The sequence below is a fragment of the Typopeltis vanoorti genome, chromosome 3 (genome assembly GCF_054136105.1).
Source record: "Typopeltis vanoorti isolate ZY-2024b chromosome 3, IOZ_Tvanoo_1.0, whole genome shotgun sequence".
Taxonomy (NCBI): Eukaryota; Metazoa; Arthropoda; class Arachnida; order Uropygi; family Thelyphonidae; genus Typopeltis; species Typopeltis vanoorti.
The window spans coordinates 31,868,603-31,891,860 of NC_143551.1; the positions used below are offsets into that span (position 1 = coordinate 31,868,603).

Consider the following 23,258-nt stretch of genomic DNA (forward strand, 5'->3'; position numbering starts at 1 on the left):
TTGAAATGATGTCAGAGTTGAGAAATGAGCAAATCATTCCACCCATTACAAGAAATATTAATATCATCCAACGTAATTTAAATGGTATCGTTACTCCAGCAATGAAGGAAGAACTAAATGAACTATTACTACTAGCTAACAAACATGATGCTGATATTATCTGCATCCAGGAAACCAAACTTCGACAAACCAGCAGACTAAACATTAAAAACTATGATATCTTACGACAAGATAGGCCTACTGACCAAAATGGAAGAGGGCTTCTGACACTAATCCGAAACTTGTCATATAAATTTGTTGAGTTAGACATAGTAGCAGAAGGAATTGAAATACAAGAAATCCAAATACTGGAACCAAATGAAAAGCCATTTTCAATTTTTATCCTCCTGACAAACCTGGACCAAATCTTTGTAGCTTATCCTATCTCATTGAAGAAAACTCCATTATTTTAGGAGACATGAATAAGCAAACAGCTGTTATGGGGTTCTGAGGAAATAAACCTAAGAGGAGAAAACCCGAGTAATTTCTTAGATGAAACTAATAACTCTCAACAGTGGAGAACCCACTTATCTGTCTCATTCTTATGGTATCTCAAAATTAATATCTAGGGCATCTCAAAAGATGCCCTAGATATTAATGCGGTGTCTCCAGATCTTCACGACAAAGCTATTTGATCTGTTTTGGAACCAGTAGGAAGTGACCCCCCCCCCATATTAATCTATCTGAACCCAAAAATGACTAGACCCACCTCAAAAAGAAAATATCATTGGAACTTCGAAAAGGCAAATTGGGAGAAATACAAGGATGAAGTAAGTAAAATGCTGAAAGATCACACATACCATGATGACTTAGACAAAAGACTACATAACTTAGAAGAATACTATCCTGAATGCAGCAAAGAAAAGTTATCTCAAACTACACAAAGGTTCACCAGGAACTTGCCAGTAAAATAACTAAATGAAATGAATTATTTAACATCTTAAAAATTGGAAGCTCTCCAGAAACCAGGATCGAGTACAACAGGATAAATGCTGAAATTAAACAAAAATATAATATATTACAAAGAACTAGGTGACAAGATTTTGCCACAACTTAAATCCAAACACTTCAGATACCAAACTTTGTAAACTGACTGCTAATTTACAAAACCTACCAAAGGCAAGTAAGACTAACATGCTAAAAGATCCAGTTGGAAATATCAAAATTGGAGACAGGGAGATCGCAGATACCTTGGCCTTTCATTTTCAAAATATAAGCAAACTAGAGATGAATGCTTGGAAAGACCGTCAAATATCAAAACAGGCTCGACAGCAAGAAAATGCCGCAAATTCTCCAAAATATAAAAACAAATTATTCTGGGATCCATTTACAATCTCTGAATTGAGAGATGCCTTGGAGAGACTAGATATAAATAAATCATGTGGACCAGATAACATACAAGGAATTATGATCAAACACCTTCCTTCCCTACCCCCTAGATTGGCTACTTTGCCTATACAACAATAGCCTAAAACAAGGAAAAGCTCCAAAACACTGGAAGACAGCCACAATCATACCAATCTTAAAGCCTAACAAACCTCAAGCCCAACCAGGAAGTTATAGACCGATTTTACTGACTTCAATTCGAGGCAAATTGATGGAAAAAATGATACTCCAACATTTGAATTACTATCTAAACAAAAATAGCATACTACCACATTTTCAGGCTGCCTTTAGAAGAAATCACTCAACAACTGATCAACTTTTCTACTTAGCCGAGACAATTCAAGATAACTTCCAGACCAAACCTACCAAATTCAACATTGCAGCTTTTATAAATTTTAGCAATGCCTTTGACAAGGTGTGGAGGTAGAAACTCTTTTTCCAAACTTTGTCATATTGGAATAGAAGGGAAAGTACTAAACTGGATTTATGACGTCCTGAGAAATAGGACAATTCGATTTAGAATAAATAATACCTTTTTCAAGAAAGTGAAAATATGACAAGGACTCCCTCAAGGCAGCATTTTGAGCCCACTCCTTTTTCCAATCTACTTAAATGACTTAGATAAAAAAATATAAATAAAGAAACAAAGATAGCTATGTTTGCTGATGATTTGGTCCTATTCTCAGCTCACAACAACCTAGAAACAGCAGAAGGTCACTTAAACAAAGCCATTGAAAGTTTATCTACATACTGTGAAAACCAGAAAATCAAAATGAACCCTACATAAATTTGTGTATTTATCATAACCACCTCAGAAAGTGGAGACAAAATATTAAGCTAAACAGTCAACTAATTACATTTAATGAAAACCCCAAATACTTTGGAGTTACTCTGGATCCATCATTAAGCTTCAATAAACATATCAACAGTGTTGCAGTCAGAGCAAAAAGAAGACTAAATATCATGAAAAGTATCTCAGGTAAAGAGTAGGGAGCTGATGCTAAAACCTTAAAAGTCACATACACCTGTATTATCCGACCCATAATGGAATACGCTTCGCCTATCTGGATGCAAACATCACAAACCAGTTTAGACAAGCTTATAAAAATTCAGAAAAATGCAGCTAGAATCATATGTGGACTAAGGAATACAACTCCTGGAAAAATAGCAGAATTTGAATCCAACCCGGTGCCTTTAAAAATTAGGTGCCAAGAAAATCTTACTAAATTTGTAGAAAAAAGAGCCAACCTTGCACATCATAGAACAAGTGAACTTTTTCAAAATTGGCAACCAACAAACAGAATAAAGAAAATATCAACAATACATGACATCATGGAAAATAAAATTCCCTTGGATTGTCGAAATAAAATAGCCAACTACCCAGCATTTCCTCCAAATCAAGACAGGAAAAATATAGTTATCAATTTCGAAATTGGGAAACATGAGAAAAAAAGCCTAGAAACCCTGATATCGTTATATTATTAGCTCTTTCAAAAATAATGGAATATGGACCTGACTCAACAAAGATCTACACAGATGGCTCCAGAAATCCAAATGGCAATTCTGGGAGTGGCATACTCATCTATGGCTCTCACAATATAGAACTAAAACAACTAACAGTATTGTATGCAACTCATACCATACAGAATTAATAACCATTAACACAGCACTGCAACATTTGGATAAACAAAATCCAAAGGAATTTATATTTTTCACGGATTCCTTAGCAGCCTTTCAGGCTATTAAGCACTACTCTAGCCATCAAGAAATACTTAGAGACATAATTAAAAACATGAACAAACTACATAAGGATCCCGAAATAATTTTCCGATGGTTCCCATCCCATGTGGGATTAAAGAGAAATGAAATTGTAGATCACGTAGCAAAAAAATAGCTGCAACATCAAGTGATACCACAGATTTCGATCTTTTTAAATCCACTCAAAAAGAAAACATAAAAAAACAATTCTCCAGGACATGACTCACCACAGCAGAAAGACCAGGAGCTACCATCAACTCCTAGGTTAATTGCTGTGCCACTACCATGATCTCTCGCCTCAAGACTGGCCACACAAGACCAATCAAGTTTAGCAATGGCATAAAAGTCTTCCCCATCTGCAAAATCTGTAACATCGAGGAAGCATTGCCGATGCATTTACTAAACTTTATGAATATTTCCAAATGTGAACTTTATAACAACCCAGAAAAGGTGCTGAATAAAATACATGAATTTGACCTCTATGATCTGGTGTAATAATACAGAAGTATTATTATTATTATGTGACACCTCCAGGGAGTCCAAAGACTCATCGAGGGGAAGTGTGCCAAACCATCGAACGATTTATTCCCTTCCAACTACAAAACCACACTCAAACTTGCTTAACTTTTTTTGCTGTGCCATTAGTAGCAGAGGCTCTACCAATCAATCAACCTTTGCTGGCAATAAAAAAAGAAAAAAAATTTTCTGTATGATAAATATGTCATCGACATATCTCCACCATGCTGATGGTTTTGGATCCGTGTGTGACAAGACATCTTTTTCCAACTTTTCCATAAATAAGTCTGCGCATGGAGGAGATAGAGGACTTCCTATTGTGAGACCTGAGAGTTGTTTATAGATCTTTCCATTCCACTTGAAAAAATTGAAATTTAGGCAATGTCTATAAAGCTGAGCGATGTCTATTGAGGAAATAGATTGTCTATGAGGGTCACAACTTCATTCACTGGGATATTCATAAACAAAGACACAACATCTAGGCTAGCAAGAATGTCTCTTCTTGATATTGAGACATTTCTTAACTTTTCAGTGAAATGTTGTGTATATTTGATATATGTATCTGTATTTCGAATGTGTGCTTTCAGAAGACGAGCAAGATATTTGGATAATAAGTAAGTTGGGAAGTTTGTTCCATCTATAATTGGACAAAGACATATCTTGGTTTTATGCACTTGGTTCACCATATAAATTCCACGTTTATATGGTTTACCATATAAATGGAGTTAATGGATGCATTGACTTCAGTTTCTTTTTAAGATCTGTCAGTCATGTATCCATGTTATGTAGAAGGTTGTTGGTTTCTATGTGGTTTGTTCAAGTAAGGTCTGAGTTTAATTGACAGTAAGTGGATGTGTCCGAAAGTATAACCGAGATTTTTGATATATAATCTCTGGTATTTAAAATGATGAAATTAGTTCGTGATCTCTTTTCCAAAGGGGTGATATTCTTTCTTGTTGGTCGGGAAGATGAGAGAATAATCGCAGTCTTTAACCTTATATCATTTGCAGCAGGTACAGGTAAAAAATAAAGAGCCTTCTTGATGTTGCACATAATGTTTACTTTTGGTATAAACTCTGGAGAGACTGCTTTTTAGGATGTTAACTTCTGCAGATGTTAAGTTGTGGTCTGAAAGGTTGAAAATAACTTTGTTGTCTGGAAGGTTGGGTCTAGAATTGCAACTCTTTTCATACAGAGCATTAAATTTTTTGATAAGTCTGTTCTTGCTAATAAATAATGACCTATTAAAAGTATCATTAATCATATTGTCTATAAGGGACCATAGGTCAGCTTCTCTGCTGTTAGAAATAATGTAATGTAAAGTAAATGAAGACATTATGAATCAACTTGGCTTAGATCAAACCTTGTATATTGTATCCTTTCCCGTAATAATACTAAAGACATTTTCCAATATATCTGTTTAGTAGAATGGAAACGTTCTCTTGTAAGTAAAAACTTGGGAATTATAAAAGTACTATGTGCACATAGAAGATGACCACACCTCCCGCTCAATAAAAGAAGCTGCAGTAGTGATCTGTTCAAGAGGTAGCCTAAACAGAAACTAAGTGATGACCCCTTGGTGACATCTGGAAATCACTCATAAGATCGCTCAGCACATCAGAGTTCAACTTCGCAGCCAATTATAGGATGCATCTGCTAAACAATGACTGACCAACTGCTAACACACATGCTCCACATGTTCGTGTAACGGTTCATATGAATTTGATATTTTTCATCCTTCAGTTATGTATTAGTTGTAATTTAAGCTTGTTTTTTGTTCTTTAAGCTGTTTTGTATAAAGTTATCTTGCCCAGAGGAAGCCACCAACCAGGTGGTGAAACTAGTAGACTAACATTCTGTATCAAAAATATCCAACCTATTAAACCCGGTTTATATCATCTTATAATATAAATCGCTCTGAATAATATCTTGTCAGTTGCTACCTATGGTACACCAGCGATGGTAGGGCACTATCATGGTTTTTTTGCATATTTCAAAGAGGCAGTGCCAAATGTATTCACTGTACACTGTGTGATTTGTCGTCAACATTTAGTTGCCAAATACCTGCCTACATTGGTCATTACATTATTACAGCAGTCCGCAAAATAAAAAGTCTTTCATTGAATGGCTATTTGGACAACTTTGTATTGAAAAAACGATGAAAAATTCAGTCTCTTGCTGCTCCATACAGAAGTTTGTTGGCTATCAAAGGGTGCCTGTTTGAATTGATTTATGAACTCTATGACTCAATGCTACAATTTTTAGAAAACAGAGATGATTCTTTACAAGCCAACTTGATTAATTTCAAACGTTGGCATAGCTTATTTGACAAACTTGTTTGACAAATTTTATGAAACAAATCTACAGCTCCAGGAGATTAGCTGAATTTAATAAAAGCAAAAGCTATTATTTCTACATTTGTCAAAACTTGTCCTCTACAAACGAAACTTAGGACAAGGAGAATTCATCCAGTATCCAAATCTATCAACAGTGGAAAAATGTGAAGAAGATGTTCTCAGCTATTGTCAGCACTTGGAGGCTGCACTGTGATTTCAACAAACGATTTAAAGATATTCTTGAAATAAAAATAACCCATTGGTTTTGGACTCCATTTTCAAGTACAAACACAGAAGAACCTTTACAATTACAAGAAGAACTGATAGAAGTAACAACAAATGAGGAATTGAAATTAAAATTCAAAAATTGCTACCAACATTTCTGACTGCAAAAGATGCCCATACTTTATCCTGGATTGTGGACTGTAGTAAAAAAGTTTTTAATTGCATTTCCATCATCATATTTAGTGGAATGTGGGTTCAGTGCAGTCACAAATCTTTTAACTAAAAAAAGAAACTGACTGCAAATAGCTGATTGCAGTGATTTAAGACTGATGCTGACAAATATAGAGCCAAATATCAATAAATTGGTAGCAAAACACCAGGCTCATCCTTCTCATTAGGATTGTTTTTAATATTACTGATCGTTATTTACTATTTTAGGGGTGCTTTAGAGTAAAAGCTGTATAACCAAGAGGAGACCTTCACATAGCCTTTAAGGAATGTTTAGAACCGACCAGGGCTTCTAACCTAATGTCCACTCCTCACCTTCTCGTGGTGCACCCTGTTAGATATCTACCTGGATACTGAACGAACAAGGATGGGCTGGCAATTTGGGATTTAGCCGACCAAATTGTATTTTTATTGGCTTAAACCAAATTAAAAAATGATGGTACACTGTGACAGAATTTCATGCTGGCTGTGGCATCGCCCAGTTAAACAAGGGCTCCCATTGATTTCGCCAGGGAACCAGGACAAACAGCAAAAAGTCGGCTACTGGAACAAATCCTAAAACCCACCCCAACTCAACATCACCAAAGTTCAAGATCGGTACTATCAACATAAGAAGCCTGAATGGCAAAGAAATGGAGCTAGCTGAGGAATTGGATAAGTACCAGATTGACATAATAGGGGTAACTGAAACAAAAAAAAAAAAAAAAGACAAAACCTGGTGATCCTTCAGAGCAATAAATGCAAAATGTTACATACAGGCAATGAAAATCAAGGAAAAGAAGCAGTTGCCATAGTATTCAACACTAAATATGAGGCTAATCTTTTTGAATGGCAGGCAGTCTCAAGTACAGTGATGTGGGCAAATATCAGAATTTGGGAATTGAACAATAAGACTTATTTGTGCCTATGGTCCCACAGAAGGTTCTACTAAGGTAGAAGTGGAGGAATTTATTGACACTTTAGAAAAAGCAACTTACACAATGAAAAATGAAAAGTTGGTCCTTGTTCAGGATCTAAATAGCAGAGTAGGAAATAATTGTCAGACACACAAAAATATTTTGGAAAAATTTGGAGAAAAGAGCAAAACTAATGATAATGGCAAATACCTGTTGGATTTCTGCTCAGGACATGGACTGGTTATTATTAACACAATGTTCCAACATAAAAAATGTGCATAAATTCACATGGACAGAAGAGGCAAGGAATAAGAAAATTCTCATTGACTATGTTATTGTCGATAGTGATAGGCTTATGTGTTCGTCGTACATGTTGTTTAATTTTGACGGTATATATCAGAACACAGAATTATAAGTAAATAATTATTTATTGACTTATTGCTGATATTTCTCTGGTGTGATAATCAGCATCTTCAGAGCACAAAAACACAGTTTGTCACAATATGTGAGATTATAACAACATGGTGTAACAAAGGGACTAGTTTAACAAAATTTTAGCAACAACATAGACTTAAGCCCTAATTAGGCACCATCTATCTATAAAATATATATATATATATATATATATATATATTGTAGTAACAACACAAAGACTAAAGTACTGAAAACAACAGAGAAGAGAGAGAGAGCAGGTACTAGTTATGTCTTAAGACTAAATGCTCCTAAGAAACCCCTCCCACTATCCACCACAGAGAACTACAACAAATCAGTCACCATTCCATACATTAAAGGCACATTGGAAAAGATATATAGAATTTTCAATAAACATCAACTATACACTGTATTCAGACTGTGTCAAATTAGCAACTCATCCGTTCACCCAAGGACAGCAACCCTCCTTTATCACATCCAGGAGTCTACGAAGTACCCTGTTCATGTAATAAAGCCTACTACGGTTAAACAGGAAGAACTGTGGATATCTGCAGCAGTGAACATAAAAGATACATCCGGCACTATCACTATGGAAAGTCGGGCCTAGCAGACCATGCTTTGGATACCCCTGCACACAGCATCAACTGGAAGAAAACAAAAGTACTGCACAGAAGCTTTTACAAGTCAGAGAGATTGTTCTTAGAAGCAACAGAAGCATTAAAACATACTCTGAATCTCAACAAGTAAGATTTGGAAGTCAGTCATCTTAAGACATAACTGGTACCTGCTTTCTCTCTCTGTTTTTTTAGGATTTTAGTCTTTGTGTTGTTACTACAATATTTTTTTTTAATAGATAAATAGAGAGCACCTAATTAGGACTTTAGTCTTTCTGCTGTTGCTACAATTTTGTTAAACTAGTCCCTTTGTTACACCATGTTGTTATAATCTAGAACATTGGTCGCCAAAGGGGTCGATTTGGGCTCAGGGGTCGATTGGGGGTTGACAGAAAAATATAAGACATCATTGTATGGGCAATATTTAATTCAGTTAACTTGGATTACCTCCATGACAAAAGACATGAAGGTAATGACAATGCAATTAAGAGTGAATCGTGAGATCAGTACCTCCATCTTACAGGTCCATGAATACGACCTGTAAGATGGAGTAAAATCATGAAAATAGTTACTGACCAATCAAGTAGGCCAAAATGACGTATTTACCAATAAACGGATGTTGGTGGTTCCTGCCTGCCGGCCGGCCAGCGCAGTGGGAGCGAGATTGCAACACGTGCACGGTTCTTATTTACTGATACAAGTATTCGATCCCAGTCTCATTTTTGCGCATCGACATACAAGTGAGCGTTAATGTTCTAAAATTCATCAACATACATATTATAATTCAATCAATCTAACAGATAAGCTTAGGTGTTGATGGTTATTCCTGACTTATTTTTCACGGTATTAACAACACCACACACACTTTTATCACAAAGATGTCTTATTAACGCTTATATTTCGCTGATTTTCAACTCAGCATCATCAGAGCACAACACACTTGTAAATGCGACAGTGAGTGAGTGAAACAATATAATTGTAAAAGACAAAAGATCTAAAGTCCTATTTTTTTGGCACCCTCTAACGAAACAAAAAAAAAACAAACTAGCAGCTATCCAGGAGTTTTTCTTAGGATAACCGTCTCCCAAATTTTTGGCAAATTAATGCAACCATATTTGTTAAGGTTGGGAGAATTCTTCAAAGCCATTGCTGACTCAAAAAATAATCTTTCAGATCTATAACGACTCCTAAATAGCACATTCGTTTTCCTCCATCTAATCCTGTGTGAAGGAGTGTCCAAAGCGTGGTCTGCCAGTCCCCACTTGCCATAGTAATAGTAGCGAATGTATCTTTCATGTTCTTGCAGGCAGATGTTCACTGATCTTCCTGTTTGCCCATAACAGGACAAGTCACAGTCACTTCATACACTCCTGGGTGTGCTAAAGGGTGAAGTTTATCCTTAGGCGAGCGGATCAGAGTTGCCAGCTTGACATGAGGTTTGAAAGTGGTGCGAAGGCCATGTTTCAACAATACTTTGGCTATCTTTTCTGATGTACCTCTGATATAGGGAATAGAAACGGTCATGTTGTATTCTTGTGTATTAGGGGAGGGCAGAGTAATGGGCCTATGTAGTATTTTATCTATTTTATAGGGATTGTAGCTGTTGGCTAAGAACGTATGGCGCAGATATTGGAGTTCAGTGGTCAGAGCTGTATTGTTAGAACAAATGGCTCTGTGTGTAAGTGTTTTTAAAATGCTGTGCTTGGACTGGATGATGATGTGATTGTTTATGTAGGTATCTTCCAGTGTGTGTAGGCTTTCTGTAAATAGAAAAAGATAGTGATCCATCTGAAAAGTGAGTGACTAATGTGTCAAGAAATGGTAAACAGTTATTTGATTCTTTTTCTACTGTGAAGTGAATTTTGAGGTGTTGGCTGTTTAATTAGTTGACAAAAGCATCCAAAGTGTCTTGTCCATGGGGCCAGATGGCAAACACATCATCTACATAGCGTAACCACACTTGTGGCTTGTATGTAGCGGTGGTAAGTACTTTGTTTTCAAAGTGTTCCATGTAAAAATTTTCTAACGGGGGAGTGGGGGGAACCCATAACGGTACCATTAATAAGCGTTAATAAAACATCTTCGTGATAAAAGTGTGTGTGGTGTTGTTAATACTGTGAAAAATAAGTCATGTATAATTCAATTGTTATTCATTCACGAACTAAACTTCTCTATGTTGAAGAGTTAAGCAGCGCTGGTAGTAATACCAGTGATATTACTACTGATAGTAATAGTAGTAGTAATAGTAATATAATAATATACACTATATTATACATACAATAAACACTGTAACTATAAAATAAACAATCTAAAAACTCACATGAGCGTCTTTTTTTTGCTTGTCCTATTATAATTACGTAATAGTAAAATATAGGGTCGACGGGCAAATTACTTTGGCGACCACTGGTCTATAACATTGAAAATAAATATCAAGAAGGTGGCAAGATATTCTGGAGTTTGTTGGAAAAGCTCAGAAATGGAGGAAAGAATGCTGTGAAAGGAATTAGAGATGATAAAGATGACATGAAAACTAGAGAAAAAGCTATCCTTCAAGTATGGAGTAATTACTTTGAAAAATTGCTAAATGAAACAACCAGTGGCAGCACAGTGGTAAAAAAACACTGAACAGGCATGCAATCAAACATTCATATACATACTTGAATTAGAAAAGCCATCAAATGCCTGCAATGTGGAAAAGCAGCTGGAGTAAATGATATTCAACCAGAAATGCTGAAGTGTGGAGGTATGAAAGTCTTACAGTGGCTGCGCTGCATAGTTCAGAAGGCATGGACAGAGGGATGAATTCCAGATGATTCGAGTAGAGTTCTCATAGTACCCATATAGAAAAAGGGAAATAAAACAATGTGAGAATTACAGTGGTATTTCTCTACTGAGTGTTCCTGTTAAGATTTATGCAAGTATACTTGAGAAATGGTTGAGAAGAATTGTGGAAGAAAAGTTGGTGAAGAACAAGCTGGATTCAGACCAAATAGAGGCATCAGGATCAGATCTTCACCTTATGACAAATAGTTGAGAAAGCATGGGAATATAACAAAGATCTGTATTTAAGTTTTGTAGATCTGCCAAAGGCATATGACAAGGTGCCAAGAGAGAAGCTATTCAATATGCTACAGTTATATGGTGTCAATGTGGCATTATATCAAACAGTACTTAGTCTTTATTTGAGTTGCAAGTCAGCAGTTAGAATTGAAGAAAGTACAGGAAGATGGTTTATTGTTAAATCTGGTGTGAGACAAGGATGTACATTATCCCCTCTATTATAGATATATAATAGAGGGGATAATGTATCTATATAATTATCTATATAATTATAGATAATTATAGATAATTATTCATTATCTATATGGATCACATTATGAACGAAGGTGGTATTAAACATGATATCAAAATTTGGAGATGTTAATGTCAGCTCAATGCTTTATGCAGATGATGTTATACTTCTAAATAAATCCTCTACAAGTCTGCAAAATTCCCTGACTAAATTGAATAACTGTTGTAATAGATATGGTAAGAAGGTTAGCAATAACAAGACAAAGAGAATGAAAATAAGCAGAAACAATTAAAATATCGAGTGCATCCTGAATTAAGAACCTTGGGAACAAGTGACATTTCAGCTATTCAGGGACAATTTTTAGCAAAGATTGCAAATTAAATATGCAGGGTTAATCTCAGGTGGTATGGTCACTTAATCAAAATGGGAGAGGAAAGATTAGCAAATCAAGTGTTCTCTGCCAAGTTGGAAGGAAAAAGACCCAGAGGAAAACCAAGATATAGGTAAATCGATACGGTAAAAAGTGCCTTAAAAGATAGAAATATAAGATCTGATAATGTTGGAGTCTTGACATCTAACAGACTGATTTGGAGGAAGTTAGTAATGATGGAAATTTTCATGTAGTACTATCATATCCTGTACACTCCTTGAGGGTACATGACAGGAATTTGATGGTGATTTACTATTTTATGTGCGATTTTTACATATGTGCAATTTGTTTGTTTTTTTAATTTTAATAGTGTTATTAACTATTCAGCTCCAACTTGTCCTATATTTACGTACAATTTGTGTTTCTTTTGTTGATTTCAATAAATAGTTTTAAAATTTCAGTTCCAAGGTGTCTTATTTCCAAACTTCAAAAACTCTACTAGATGCATAATAAAACACAAATTTGTTTCTGTATCTATCTGTTTGTTCATTTAAAACAAGAGAACTGCCGATCCGATTTTATATGATTTTCTTTTATATGTATCAGGGAAAACTGGTCAGGTCTTAGAAAGTACTTTCCAGGGGGTTGCTGAATAATTTTTTTTTAGAAAAGCGGGATGGTAATCCAAATAATTTTGGGAACCACTGACTTAGAAGAAAGCCATATTATCATATTTTCATTTTACACAAATTATGGACTCTACAACCATGTTATATATAAATAATTATAATGTCTTAAATAGAATATAGCTTTGATGTAGTTAATTTATTTTATTTCATTCATTTATTGTAATTTTATTTTATTTTTGCTATAGGTCATGCCAGTATAATAACCGTTGATCAAATCATTATCTCTTCAGCATACTATGTGAAATATAATTTAGCCTGTCTCTCTCTCTCTCTCTCTCTCTGTGTGTGTGTGTGTGTGTGTGTGTGTGTGCGCGTGCGTGCGCGCGAGCTCTAGATGATGACCTTTATATGAAGGTCAAAACATCGGGAAATTAAAATAATTATTTATAACATGATTGTAGAGTCCATAATTTGTGTAAAATGAAAAATGAAGACCATATTGTTCATGAATGATTGCTTATGATGAGTTGCTCATCAAAATATTTTGCCTTCACATTAATATTACAAAAATAATTAATTAAATTAAGGGGATATTAGATCCCACATTGTTTTAAAACCGAATAAGAAACTCAAAGATTGGAATCGGAGAGTTTCATGCGAATATAATATAAAAAACTATAAAAGTATCGGCGAATACTAGCGTGAGCTGAATGCAAGTAGTCCTAGAACGTAGTACAAACACGGGCAACTCATTGCAAAGGTGGGGAAAGTTCTGATCACTATTCTTTGGTATTTACTTGCTACTTGTATTCAGCTCACGCTAGTATTCGCCGATACTTTTATAGTTTTTTATACTATATTCGGCATTAAACTCTCTGATTCCAATCTTTGAGTTTCTTATTCGGTTTTAAAACAATGTGGGATCTAATATCCCCTTAATTTAATTAATGTTTATATCGCCGAAATGAAGCCTGTTGGCTCTTTATATTTAAGTAACTTAATGGGTACACCTTTTTGGACAACTCGTATAGCAGAGTATATAAGTTCTTTTCGCTATACCCTTTGGTATTAATAATTTGATCTAGCTACTCACTGATGAAGCCTCAATAAAGGCTGATACTGGTCTGGGTAGTGACCTCCCTACCATAATGTAATAACAGCATACATTTCCTAGGAAATGTGTTTTTACATTATGGTAAATACCAAAGAATAGTGATCAGAACTTTCCCCACCTTTGCAACGAGTTGCCCGTGTTTGTACTACGTTCTAGGACTACTTGCATTCAGCTCACACTAGTATTCGCCGATACTTTTATAGTTTTTTATACTATATTCGGCATGAAACTCTCTGATTCCAATCTTTGAGTTTCTTGTTCGGATTTAAAACAATGTGGGATCTAATATCCCCTTAATTTAATTAATGTTTATATCGCCGAAATGAAGCCTGTTGGCTCTTTATATTTAAGTAACAAAAATAATTGATATTAATTGCATAAGACACACACATAAATAAATAAATAAATAAATAAATAGAGGTACTTATTACAGTTAATATTTTCAGGTTCTCAAGATCAATCAAAATCTTCCCAGAAACCTGGAAGTCGCATGTGTACTTGTTGGTGTACAGGGTGGGCAGAAATACATATCAGAAGACCCACGGGTAATACATCTTGGATGATGAGAATACAGAATCCACTTTTTCTTCCAACCTCTCCTCCTGTAAGCTAAATATTTTCTTTTCCATGAGGTGTATTAAATATATTTTATGTCAAGATAAAAATTAAAATTAGGCACTGATTTTTGAAAATCACATTTTTCACAAAGTAGTAGTGTTATGTAAACATTAGAATTAAAAAACAAAAGTTACAATGAATGAGAGATAGTAATATTCAGAGATTTTAAACAAAAAAAGAAAGAAAGAAAAATAAAGAGTAAAGAATGAAGCATTTCATTGTTTTCCACTTCTAGTTTTGATGTATTACCAGAGCTAATATGGTCTACACAATAGACCTAAAATATTATGATATTTACAAGTATGGTCTGAAAAGTTCTCAGCCTCGACCATAGATGGCAACACTATCATCAAGATTTTTTTTCCCTAAGTTGGTACATCTGTCATAAGCACCCATGTGAAATTGCAAGTCATTCTATCAAGTAGTTTGTTTTATACAGCTGTTTGTAGCAAAAGTGTTGTCTGTATCCCTTGAAATGGATAAAATTGAGTATGGTGTGGTTATGAGATTCTTTGTAAAAGAAGGTTTAACGCCAAAAGAAATTCATTCGAAGTTCATAAAAGTTTATGGGCCCTTTTCTCCTTCGTTTTCGACAATTAAGAAATCAGCTGTCGAGTTTAAATGTAGCCATACCAGCCTTGAAGATGATCCTCATGAAGGATGTCCAAAACGTGTAACAACACCAGAAATCAGTGATCAAGTGCACGATATGGTATTGGATGACCGGCAAGTCAAAGTGAGTGAAATTGCTGAGACTATAGGTATTTCAAAAGAATGTGTAGGATATATGTTGCATGAAGAATTGCAAATAAAAAAGCTTTGCTCAAGATGGGTGCCATGCTTGCTCACAGCAGATCAAAAACACACTCTTGTGAAAATCTCTAAACAGTGCTTGGAGCATTTTAACAAGAATAAAACTGATTTTGTGCGTCAATTTATTAGTATGGATGAAATTTCGATTCAACATTACACATGAATCCAAACAGCAGTGAAAACAGTGGACAGAAGCCGGTTGTTCAGCGCCAAAGCCAAAGAAGACAAAGTCAGTTCCATCAGCAGGAAAGGTCATGGCATCGGTGTTTTGGGATGCTAAAGGCATTTTCTTTATTAATTATCTTGAAAAGGTTAAAACAATAACCAGAGAATATTATTCCGATCCTTTAACCAGATTAAACGAAAAAATTGAGAAAAGACCCGGTTTGCAGAAGAAAAAAAAAATTATCTTTCATCAGGACAATGCACCTGCCCACAGGTATTTTGGCAATCGAAAAATTAAGGGATTTGCACTATGAATTGTTGGAACATACACCCTATTCCCCAGATTTGGCTCCCTCTGACTTCTGTCTTTTCCCAAAACTAAAACTCTTCCTCACTTGTCAACATTTTTTCTTCGAATCAATAGATTATTGCAGCTGTAGGGAGGTATTTTGCAGATCTTACTGAGAACCACTACAAGGACGGAATAATGGTGCTGGAATAACTGTATTAGTCTTAAGGGAGATTATGTTGAAAAATAAAAATAATTTTGAAATTAAAAATTCGTTTTTTCATTGTTAGGCCAAGAACTTTTCAGACCACCCTCGTATGTATATCAAAAAGGCATTACATAGACAATCATATGTACATCTCTCAGAAAAATATTAAATGGCTGCACTACTAGACAAGCTCCATCTTTTATTAGATTAATCTATTAGATAATGACAAAATTAACATGTTTAGAAACCTCCCTAAATGCTGATTTCCATACTATTGATCAGTAGCTTAAGTGCAATCTCTATAAATCTCAGTCCTATGATATTTCATGAAAAATTAATCATCATTCCTCATATCCATCTGTCATAAATGTATAGCATTTGTAGGTACCTTTGAATCCAAAGTACTAGGCTTTCCTCTTCTAGATAGTACCTTTTTTTTTCTGAAAACTGATTACTCTACAAATCCAGCAGCAGAGTGTTGCTCCCATATTTGGAAATGTGTCCAACAGGTAGAAATTAGGCTCGACAGCTCTTTCTGATTCTTTCCACATTCCAGCATACTGATGTTCAGTTGCTTCTCTTTGTCTTTTCTACTGATACTTTCAGACAGACATTAATTTGAACTACACAGCTTGGAAAGAAGTCAACGAACACCATAGTGTTAGGATAAATAGCCATGGTACCCACCTTAATAAGATGGAGGACCTTCTTTCACTGCGATGACTGCAGCAGGGCACACTTTCCACAAGCATACAATAGAGATCAAAGGGAATTTTGACCATTCTTCCTGTAGGCATATAATGAGGTCCTGGACTGTTGTGATTGAGACGTCCATTGATCCTACCCAATGCTCCATTTTATCCCACAGATGTTCAATCTTGTTGAGATCAGGGCTCTGTGGAGACCAGCCAAGTGTGGTGACATTCATGTCCATAAACCATGCAGTTACAGCACCAGCCTTTTGACACAGTGTGTTGTCTTGCTGAAAGAAACAGTGGTCAGTTCAATAGAAACACCACAAAGTGGGAAGCATTTCATTGTCCAGAAACCTCTTGGAGTTCAATGTTTGTGCCACAACAAATAAAGGTCTGAGTCTGAACTAGGAAAATCAGAACCATACTATCACACTGCCATCTCCAAATTTCATAGTTGGGGTTACGCACTCTGGTAAGAGACATTCACTGGGCATCCCACACATCCATTCATCTACTCAGTAGAAGAATGTAGCTTGATTTGGCAATACATAAAACAGCTTTTCAAGCTTCCACATTCCACCAAAGCTGCATTTGGTTCAGGTAATGTGGGGCATGCATATTGCAGTCCTACCATGAAAACTCATGTTTGTGAGCCTTGATTCTAAATGTTTTTGTGCAGATTCGTGTTCCAGTCAATGCCTGAAACTCCACATTCAATGTGTTAGCTGACAAATGGTGGTTTTTATGTATGAGTATTGGGTTGTATACTGTAGGTATCACTTGCAGTTGGCTCTCTCTCTCTGCACTTCCATCTCAGTATGTTATCACTGTTTGATGACCTGGATTGACCCAATTTGCCGAACAGAATAGGCTTGCAGCATGGTATTCTATCACAACATCTCTTTCAAACTCCATCAGTTCTATCATTCTTGCAGCCATTTTACCTGGACACAGTTTCACTGACACTTTACACCAGCTACAAACATGTGTCTCATTACATGGCACAATGCAACTTTCCCATGGGGCATCCATTGACTTCTTTCCAAGTAGTGTACATATCTGGTTCCATTACTCTCTCTCTCTCCCCCATCCCTTAAAAGTTTTGAATGCCTGAATAATTTGCAGTGTAGCTTCAAACTCACCACACTAGCTATTCATTCTCTTTTCCATACCTAATACTGAAATTCAAACTTGGCCTACACTGAAACTGCACAAAAACATGCAAAATAAGCCAGCAGCAAATTGAAATCTAACTTTTGAAAGGTCCAACAGCCAAGGAAGCCTTGCTTCCTTGACTGTTGAGTCCAAATCTACCACTGGACACATATTGTGGAAAAGTTTGGAGAAATATGCTGTTGTACTCCTCATTTCATTGCATCTTAGATCTGATATCACAGCCTTCTCAAATTAACATCCTACAATCATCTGCATTTGACCTTCTGTAATAGTGTATTTCAGACTGTGGAAACTAGTCATTCTTTTTCACTCATGATGTTACATTTGGCCCATCCAGTTACTAACTGTACAAATCTGCCTATCCTTGGACTACTACCACTACTCACATGTTTAGAGTGATGCTCCAAAAATCTCTTTCAAAAATTCTTGATGTGCTATCCACAGGAGAGCAATTCAGTTCATAGATGATGAGCTGTTCTCTTGAACTGCTATCTCAGACAGCTTGTTTTAGCTCTTTGTCTCTTCATCAGATGCTCCCCCAAATTAGCATCCAACAACACTATTCATGGTTTTGGATGCTAATTTGAGGGAGCATCTGTTGAGCATGCATCAAATCTGCATCTTTTCCCTTCAATCCCACTGCTTGTGCTCTCTGGAACAGTTGTTGTCACAAAATCTCAAATAATCCTCCAGCTTTAATTTAAGAAAAATAACAGTAGGTTACTACTTTCCTAAACCCTGCATACACCCTACATGTAGCTCTACCGTAGGTTCTTGTATATTTCCTTTTAGGATGTTGCTGATGTTTTCATGATTCCTGCATATATTCATAGTCTTTTTATTTCTGATTTTTTATCCAGATTATCACAGTTATGATTTAGTTAAGGAATCATGCATCACCAGAATATGATAAAGAGCTTAGATTAAGATTTCTAATTTTAATATCAGGTTTAATGCCACTTTCTTTCATAATGTGATCCATATGATGATAAATAACAGAAGAGATTTTGTAGGTAGTTTTCGGTATTGAGACCACATATAATGTAAAGAGTTTATTAAAAATAAACAATTGAAAAACTCGTCAAGTTTCGAGCGTCATAAGACACATCATCAGGGGTAATGGTACATAAACGTTTTACACAACCAAAGCTTATTGACAATTAATTACACATATTGGATGCTTTTAATAACTTCAACTGTTAAATGATTGAGAAACCAGAATACAAATGATAAATTCCTTACTTTATGCATACTGGAACATTGCTAGTTGTTATCATGTTCTGTGGTTCACGTGTGCTATATCCTAGGTCCGTGGCAGTTAAATTTTGATGAAGGCAGACCACACTTGATGTAAAATCAAGCCTTGATTTTTATTGCACCATGTAGGGATCCTTAGCATTTGTGCAGCTTCTTTAAATTTTCCTGTGAAACAATTATTATCAATATATGACATGTTTATCTGTTGCCAGAGTACATGATAGCCAGTAGTTGCTGTGTGGAATGCTAAATCTGATTTGTGCTTCCTTCTTTTTTCAACATCTTTTACATGCTCAGACATACAGATCTCTCCTGCCCTTCCCGACATTGCCTACAAGAGAGCAATGAATCTCATAGACGCCTGGTTTTTTTCATGGGGTGATGTGGCAGTTTTGGTGGATGTAGGAATCTCGATATTTTTTTAAAAGTAGAAATGCCACTTTTATGTTGTACTTGCAGAGCATCATGCCCAATTTGTCTGTGACATTTTTGAATTTGACATTTGGTATTAAGAATTTTTTTGATTATCTTAGGTTCGAAACCATTAAGGGAGAGGTTCTGTGCCAGGTAGTGTAATTCTTCATTTCTTTTAATCGGTATGCTACATATATTGTATGCCCTATCTTGCAAAGTTTTAATTATGCCTACTTTTTTGCAATAGATAGTGGTGTGAAGCAGCATTTAAAAATCTTCCCGTTGTGGGTTTTCTGTATACGGAGAATGATAACCTTTTTTCCTCTTCGTTTACTTCAACAAGGATATCTAGGTAAGGTAATTTTTTTGTACTGTTCTAGTGAATATTATATTGGGATGCAAGTTGTTTAGATAATATTTAAAAGCAATCAGCTCATCTACCATTCCCGGCCAAATAACGAAAATATCATCAACATAGCGTAGCCAAACTTTTGGTCTTTTGATGATATAAGTCTTACGATGCATGAAACTTATCGAGTTTTTTAATTGTTTATTTTTAATAAACTCTTTATATTAATATGTGGTCTCAATACTGAAAACTACCTACAGAACTGCTTAACCACCGAAACCTATGTTTACATTTAGAAGAGATTTTATTTATACACATTTTACACTAGATTTTAAATCAAACTGTCTTCCTGTATCTCCTTAAATTCTAATTCTCTGCAATTCTGTATGAGATTAAGCATTGCTCTGTATAATGTGCTGTTTACACCATTAACTGTACATTTTTGAACAGCTTTACTCTTGTATGTCACATGGTTTTGTAATCAACAGTCTGCGGGTTTGAATCCCACTGTGGGCATGGATGTTTGTGAATGTATTTAGGTGAGAGATGAAATTCATCACCTAGTGTGAGACCACAGCCCCACTTATTGGAGTCTTAAAAAAAGCTCTATGTTTGGTCTCTAGAGCAAGGTTTCTAGACTGTATAAAAAAATAAATAAAAATTACAAAAAACAACATTAAATCAATAAAATAGAAAAAAATCCTTAACCAACCTGTAGTACAATGTACTATAGGTTTACAAATAAACCTTTCATGGGTGGGAGTCACATAAAAAAAAATAAATTATATTCCCATGATTTATCAACTGTTATCTTAAAGTGAAAACTAATCCTGACAGCTGTTTGGTTTGAATTCAACTTGCTCTTCTTAAAGTTTCTCTTTTACAATTTTTCTTAGCTTCTCAAGTGGGCTTTCATATTCTACACTCACTCACTAGGGAAATCCTTGTGTAATTCTGACACTGTTTTCTTTCCCTTTTTATACATGAGTACTATGGGAGCTATGAGTGCTGTGAAGTTAATATACTTTGGACATATTATGCAAGAAAATGAATGATTAAAAAATGCAGTTATGTTGGTGAAAATAAAGGACATGAGAAAGAGAAGAAGACTGATGTTGACTTTATGTTGTCCATCCCACAAAAGAGTTGGATGGATAATAGCAATGACAACAACTATGAGAGTTTTTTTTCTTTCAGTCATCTGGTGTTCAGCTTTCTTACCAGGTTTTCTGAATTATGTAGTACAGTCACTGTAACACTTTTATACTTTTTGATACTCCATTTCATACTTTGTTTGAGCATTCCTTCATTTGCCATTTAACGTTTTTCCATGACTTTTTTTTTTGATCTCAAGTGTTCTCCCAACTGTGGTCCTCATGTGTATTTTGTACCACCACTCTGTTGTTTCTTTCATTTAAACAGGCTTTCAAAGTATCACTCTAGGCATTGAGAATATCTTTATCTTCATATTTTATACCTTTATTATCTATTTATACAGTACTCTTTTCTTTATTTCAAAGTTTTTCAGTTGCCACCAGAGCATTTTTGCTGCCTGTTGATATTTATCTTTTATGTTCTTACAAAGGTCTTTTCATGCTGCTTTTACATGTTGCTTCACTTTCTTACATTTTTTTCTATACTCTCTGACAACATTGCTGACTTGAACCTCTTTGCCTTTTGTTTCTTTAGCTTCCTGCATCCATCAAAGAGTCTAATTTTTTCAATCCTTGCAAATTAACTTCGCTACCCATACCTACCTACCTACCTTCCTGGTTGAATCGATGTTTTCTTCACAGTCTGTCACTGAGTCATAAGGTTAGGTTTGTTTTGTTAGGAAAATATTGCATAATTGCATCTTCCATTCCTCTCAAAAAGTACTCTACTTTAATTCTGTTTAAAACTTTTGTAAATAGTTTTCCTGTGTCATTTCACGTGAAACCAAATTAAAAAAATAAATAAATCCTGTAATTCCTTTTCATTCCCTCAAGGGAGTGGGTGAAGCTTCTTTAGCCATAACTAACTTTTTTGAAGACACATGGGCAGAGAGTCTCTATCCTTCAAATCTTCACTGATAGTGAGCTCAGGCTATCAATGATTTAGAGCCTATCAAGAGAGAAAGAGGAAGAGAGAGAGAGTGTGGCAGGCAACTATGACCATCTCATGGATGCTAAACCCTTACACTTATATTACTGTGTATAATAGCATGAGTCCTGCTGTTGATTTTTTGTGATTCTGAGTTAAATGCTCAGATTCCTCGGAGGAAAACCCTACTTGCCCATGCCAGAGATTGACTAATTTGGAAACTGATTGAATAAAGTTGTAATAAAAATTCCTCCATTGTGCACCAGAATTGAACTCCACATTTCCACAGGGCTACACAGTCACATCTCATGTGAAATCTTATTAAAATTTAACTAGAAGCAGCATAAATTTTGTATTTTGATGAACATGAGTTATTTGATTATGCTGTTCTTTAAATGGAAAGAAATTTTTTATTTTTTTTTTAGAATGTTCTTAGCATCCTATTTATTACAGTAGCCATTTTTATTCTGCAGGTCCACCACAGAACTTTTACAGTTTTGGAGGATTTTATAATTAAACACAGCTTATTTCCAAATAGTCAAATTGAGAGAAATTTATTCCCCTTTATGGCAGTAAAAATTTATTTCCTTGAGAGAAATAAATTTTTACTGCTATTTTAATGCAATGTGTGTACTTTTTGATTTCTTATATGCATTTTCAGAAAACTATTTTTCTCAAGTTGGCAGCCACTTGTTCCAAGTACTCTTTTTCCACATTTCGTACTCTGCCCTGCAGGCCATAGATTGAATTCTCAGGTTTAATTCTTTTTGTGCTTTATTTATATATGTGGAATATATGTGCCCAAAATCACCTTGAGGGAAATAAATTAAAGATGCCAAGAAATTATATTCTTGGTTTTATCCTTTATCCAAGTCTAAACAAACAAAGTTAGCACGTGAAGTATCTTCACACCTGGGCTAGTGGTATATGGAAGCTAATGACTTCACATCAATTGCCTTATTATCCATAATGCAAGGCACATATACTTATAGACATGTATAGTGCTATGCCTTAAGGGAAGTGCCACTACCCAGACCGATTTCAACCTTTATTGACGTGGAACAGCATGTTCAAAACCTACGAAGTTCCAAAAACTTGGAACTGGTTATCTTTAAAAGGCCACCGTCTATTATCTGCAAACCCCAAAGGAATCACTATCCAAAGTGGCTAACAACTAATCAATACCCAAAGGATCATTGTTTGGAATCTATCAAGTTCTACCTGATAACCAAGCCTAACCTCAGCCCAGCACAACCAGAAGCAAGTCTGCTACCATACCAAGCCTTTACTCGGTGAAGCAGCAGACAAGACACCAGAGTACACAGGACTTGCTGTTCTTTTCAGTGAACAAGCAGAA

General features: G+C 35.4%; 1 protein-coding gene across 4 annotated transcripts in view; it reads left to right on the forward strand.

Moving 5' to 3' along the window:
* The window catches only part of gig (TSC complex subunit tuberin), a 943,661-nt gene that overhangs the window by 710,872 nt on the left and 209,531 nt on the right, over window positions 1–23,258 (forward strand). For all 4 annotated transcript variants that reach the window (XM_090415521.1, XM_090415523.1, XM_090415524.1 and 1 more), the window contains one exon: window positions 14,282–14,439. In XM_090415521.1, coding sequence (XP_090271647.1) covers window positions 14,282–14,439 — 158 coding nt within the window. The remainder of the gene's footprint in view (window positions 1–14,281; window positions 14,440–23,258) is intronic.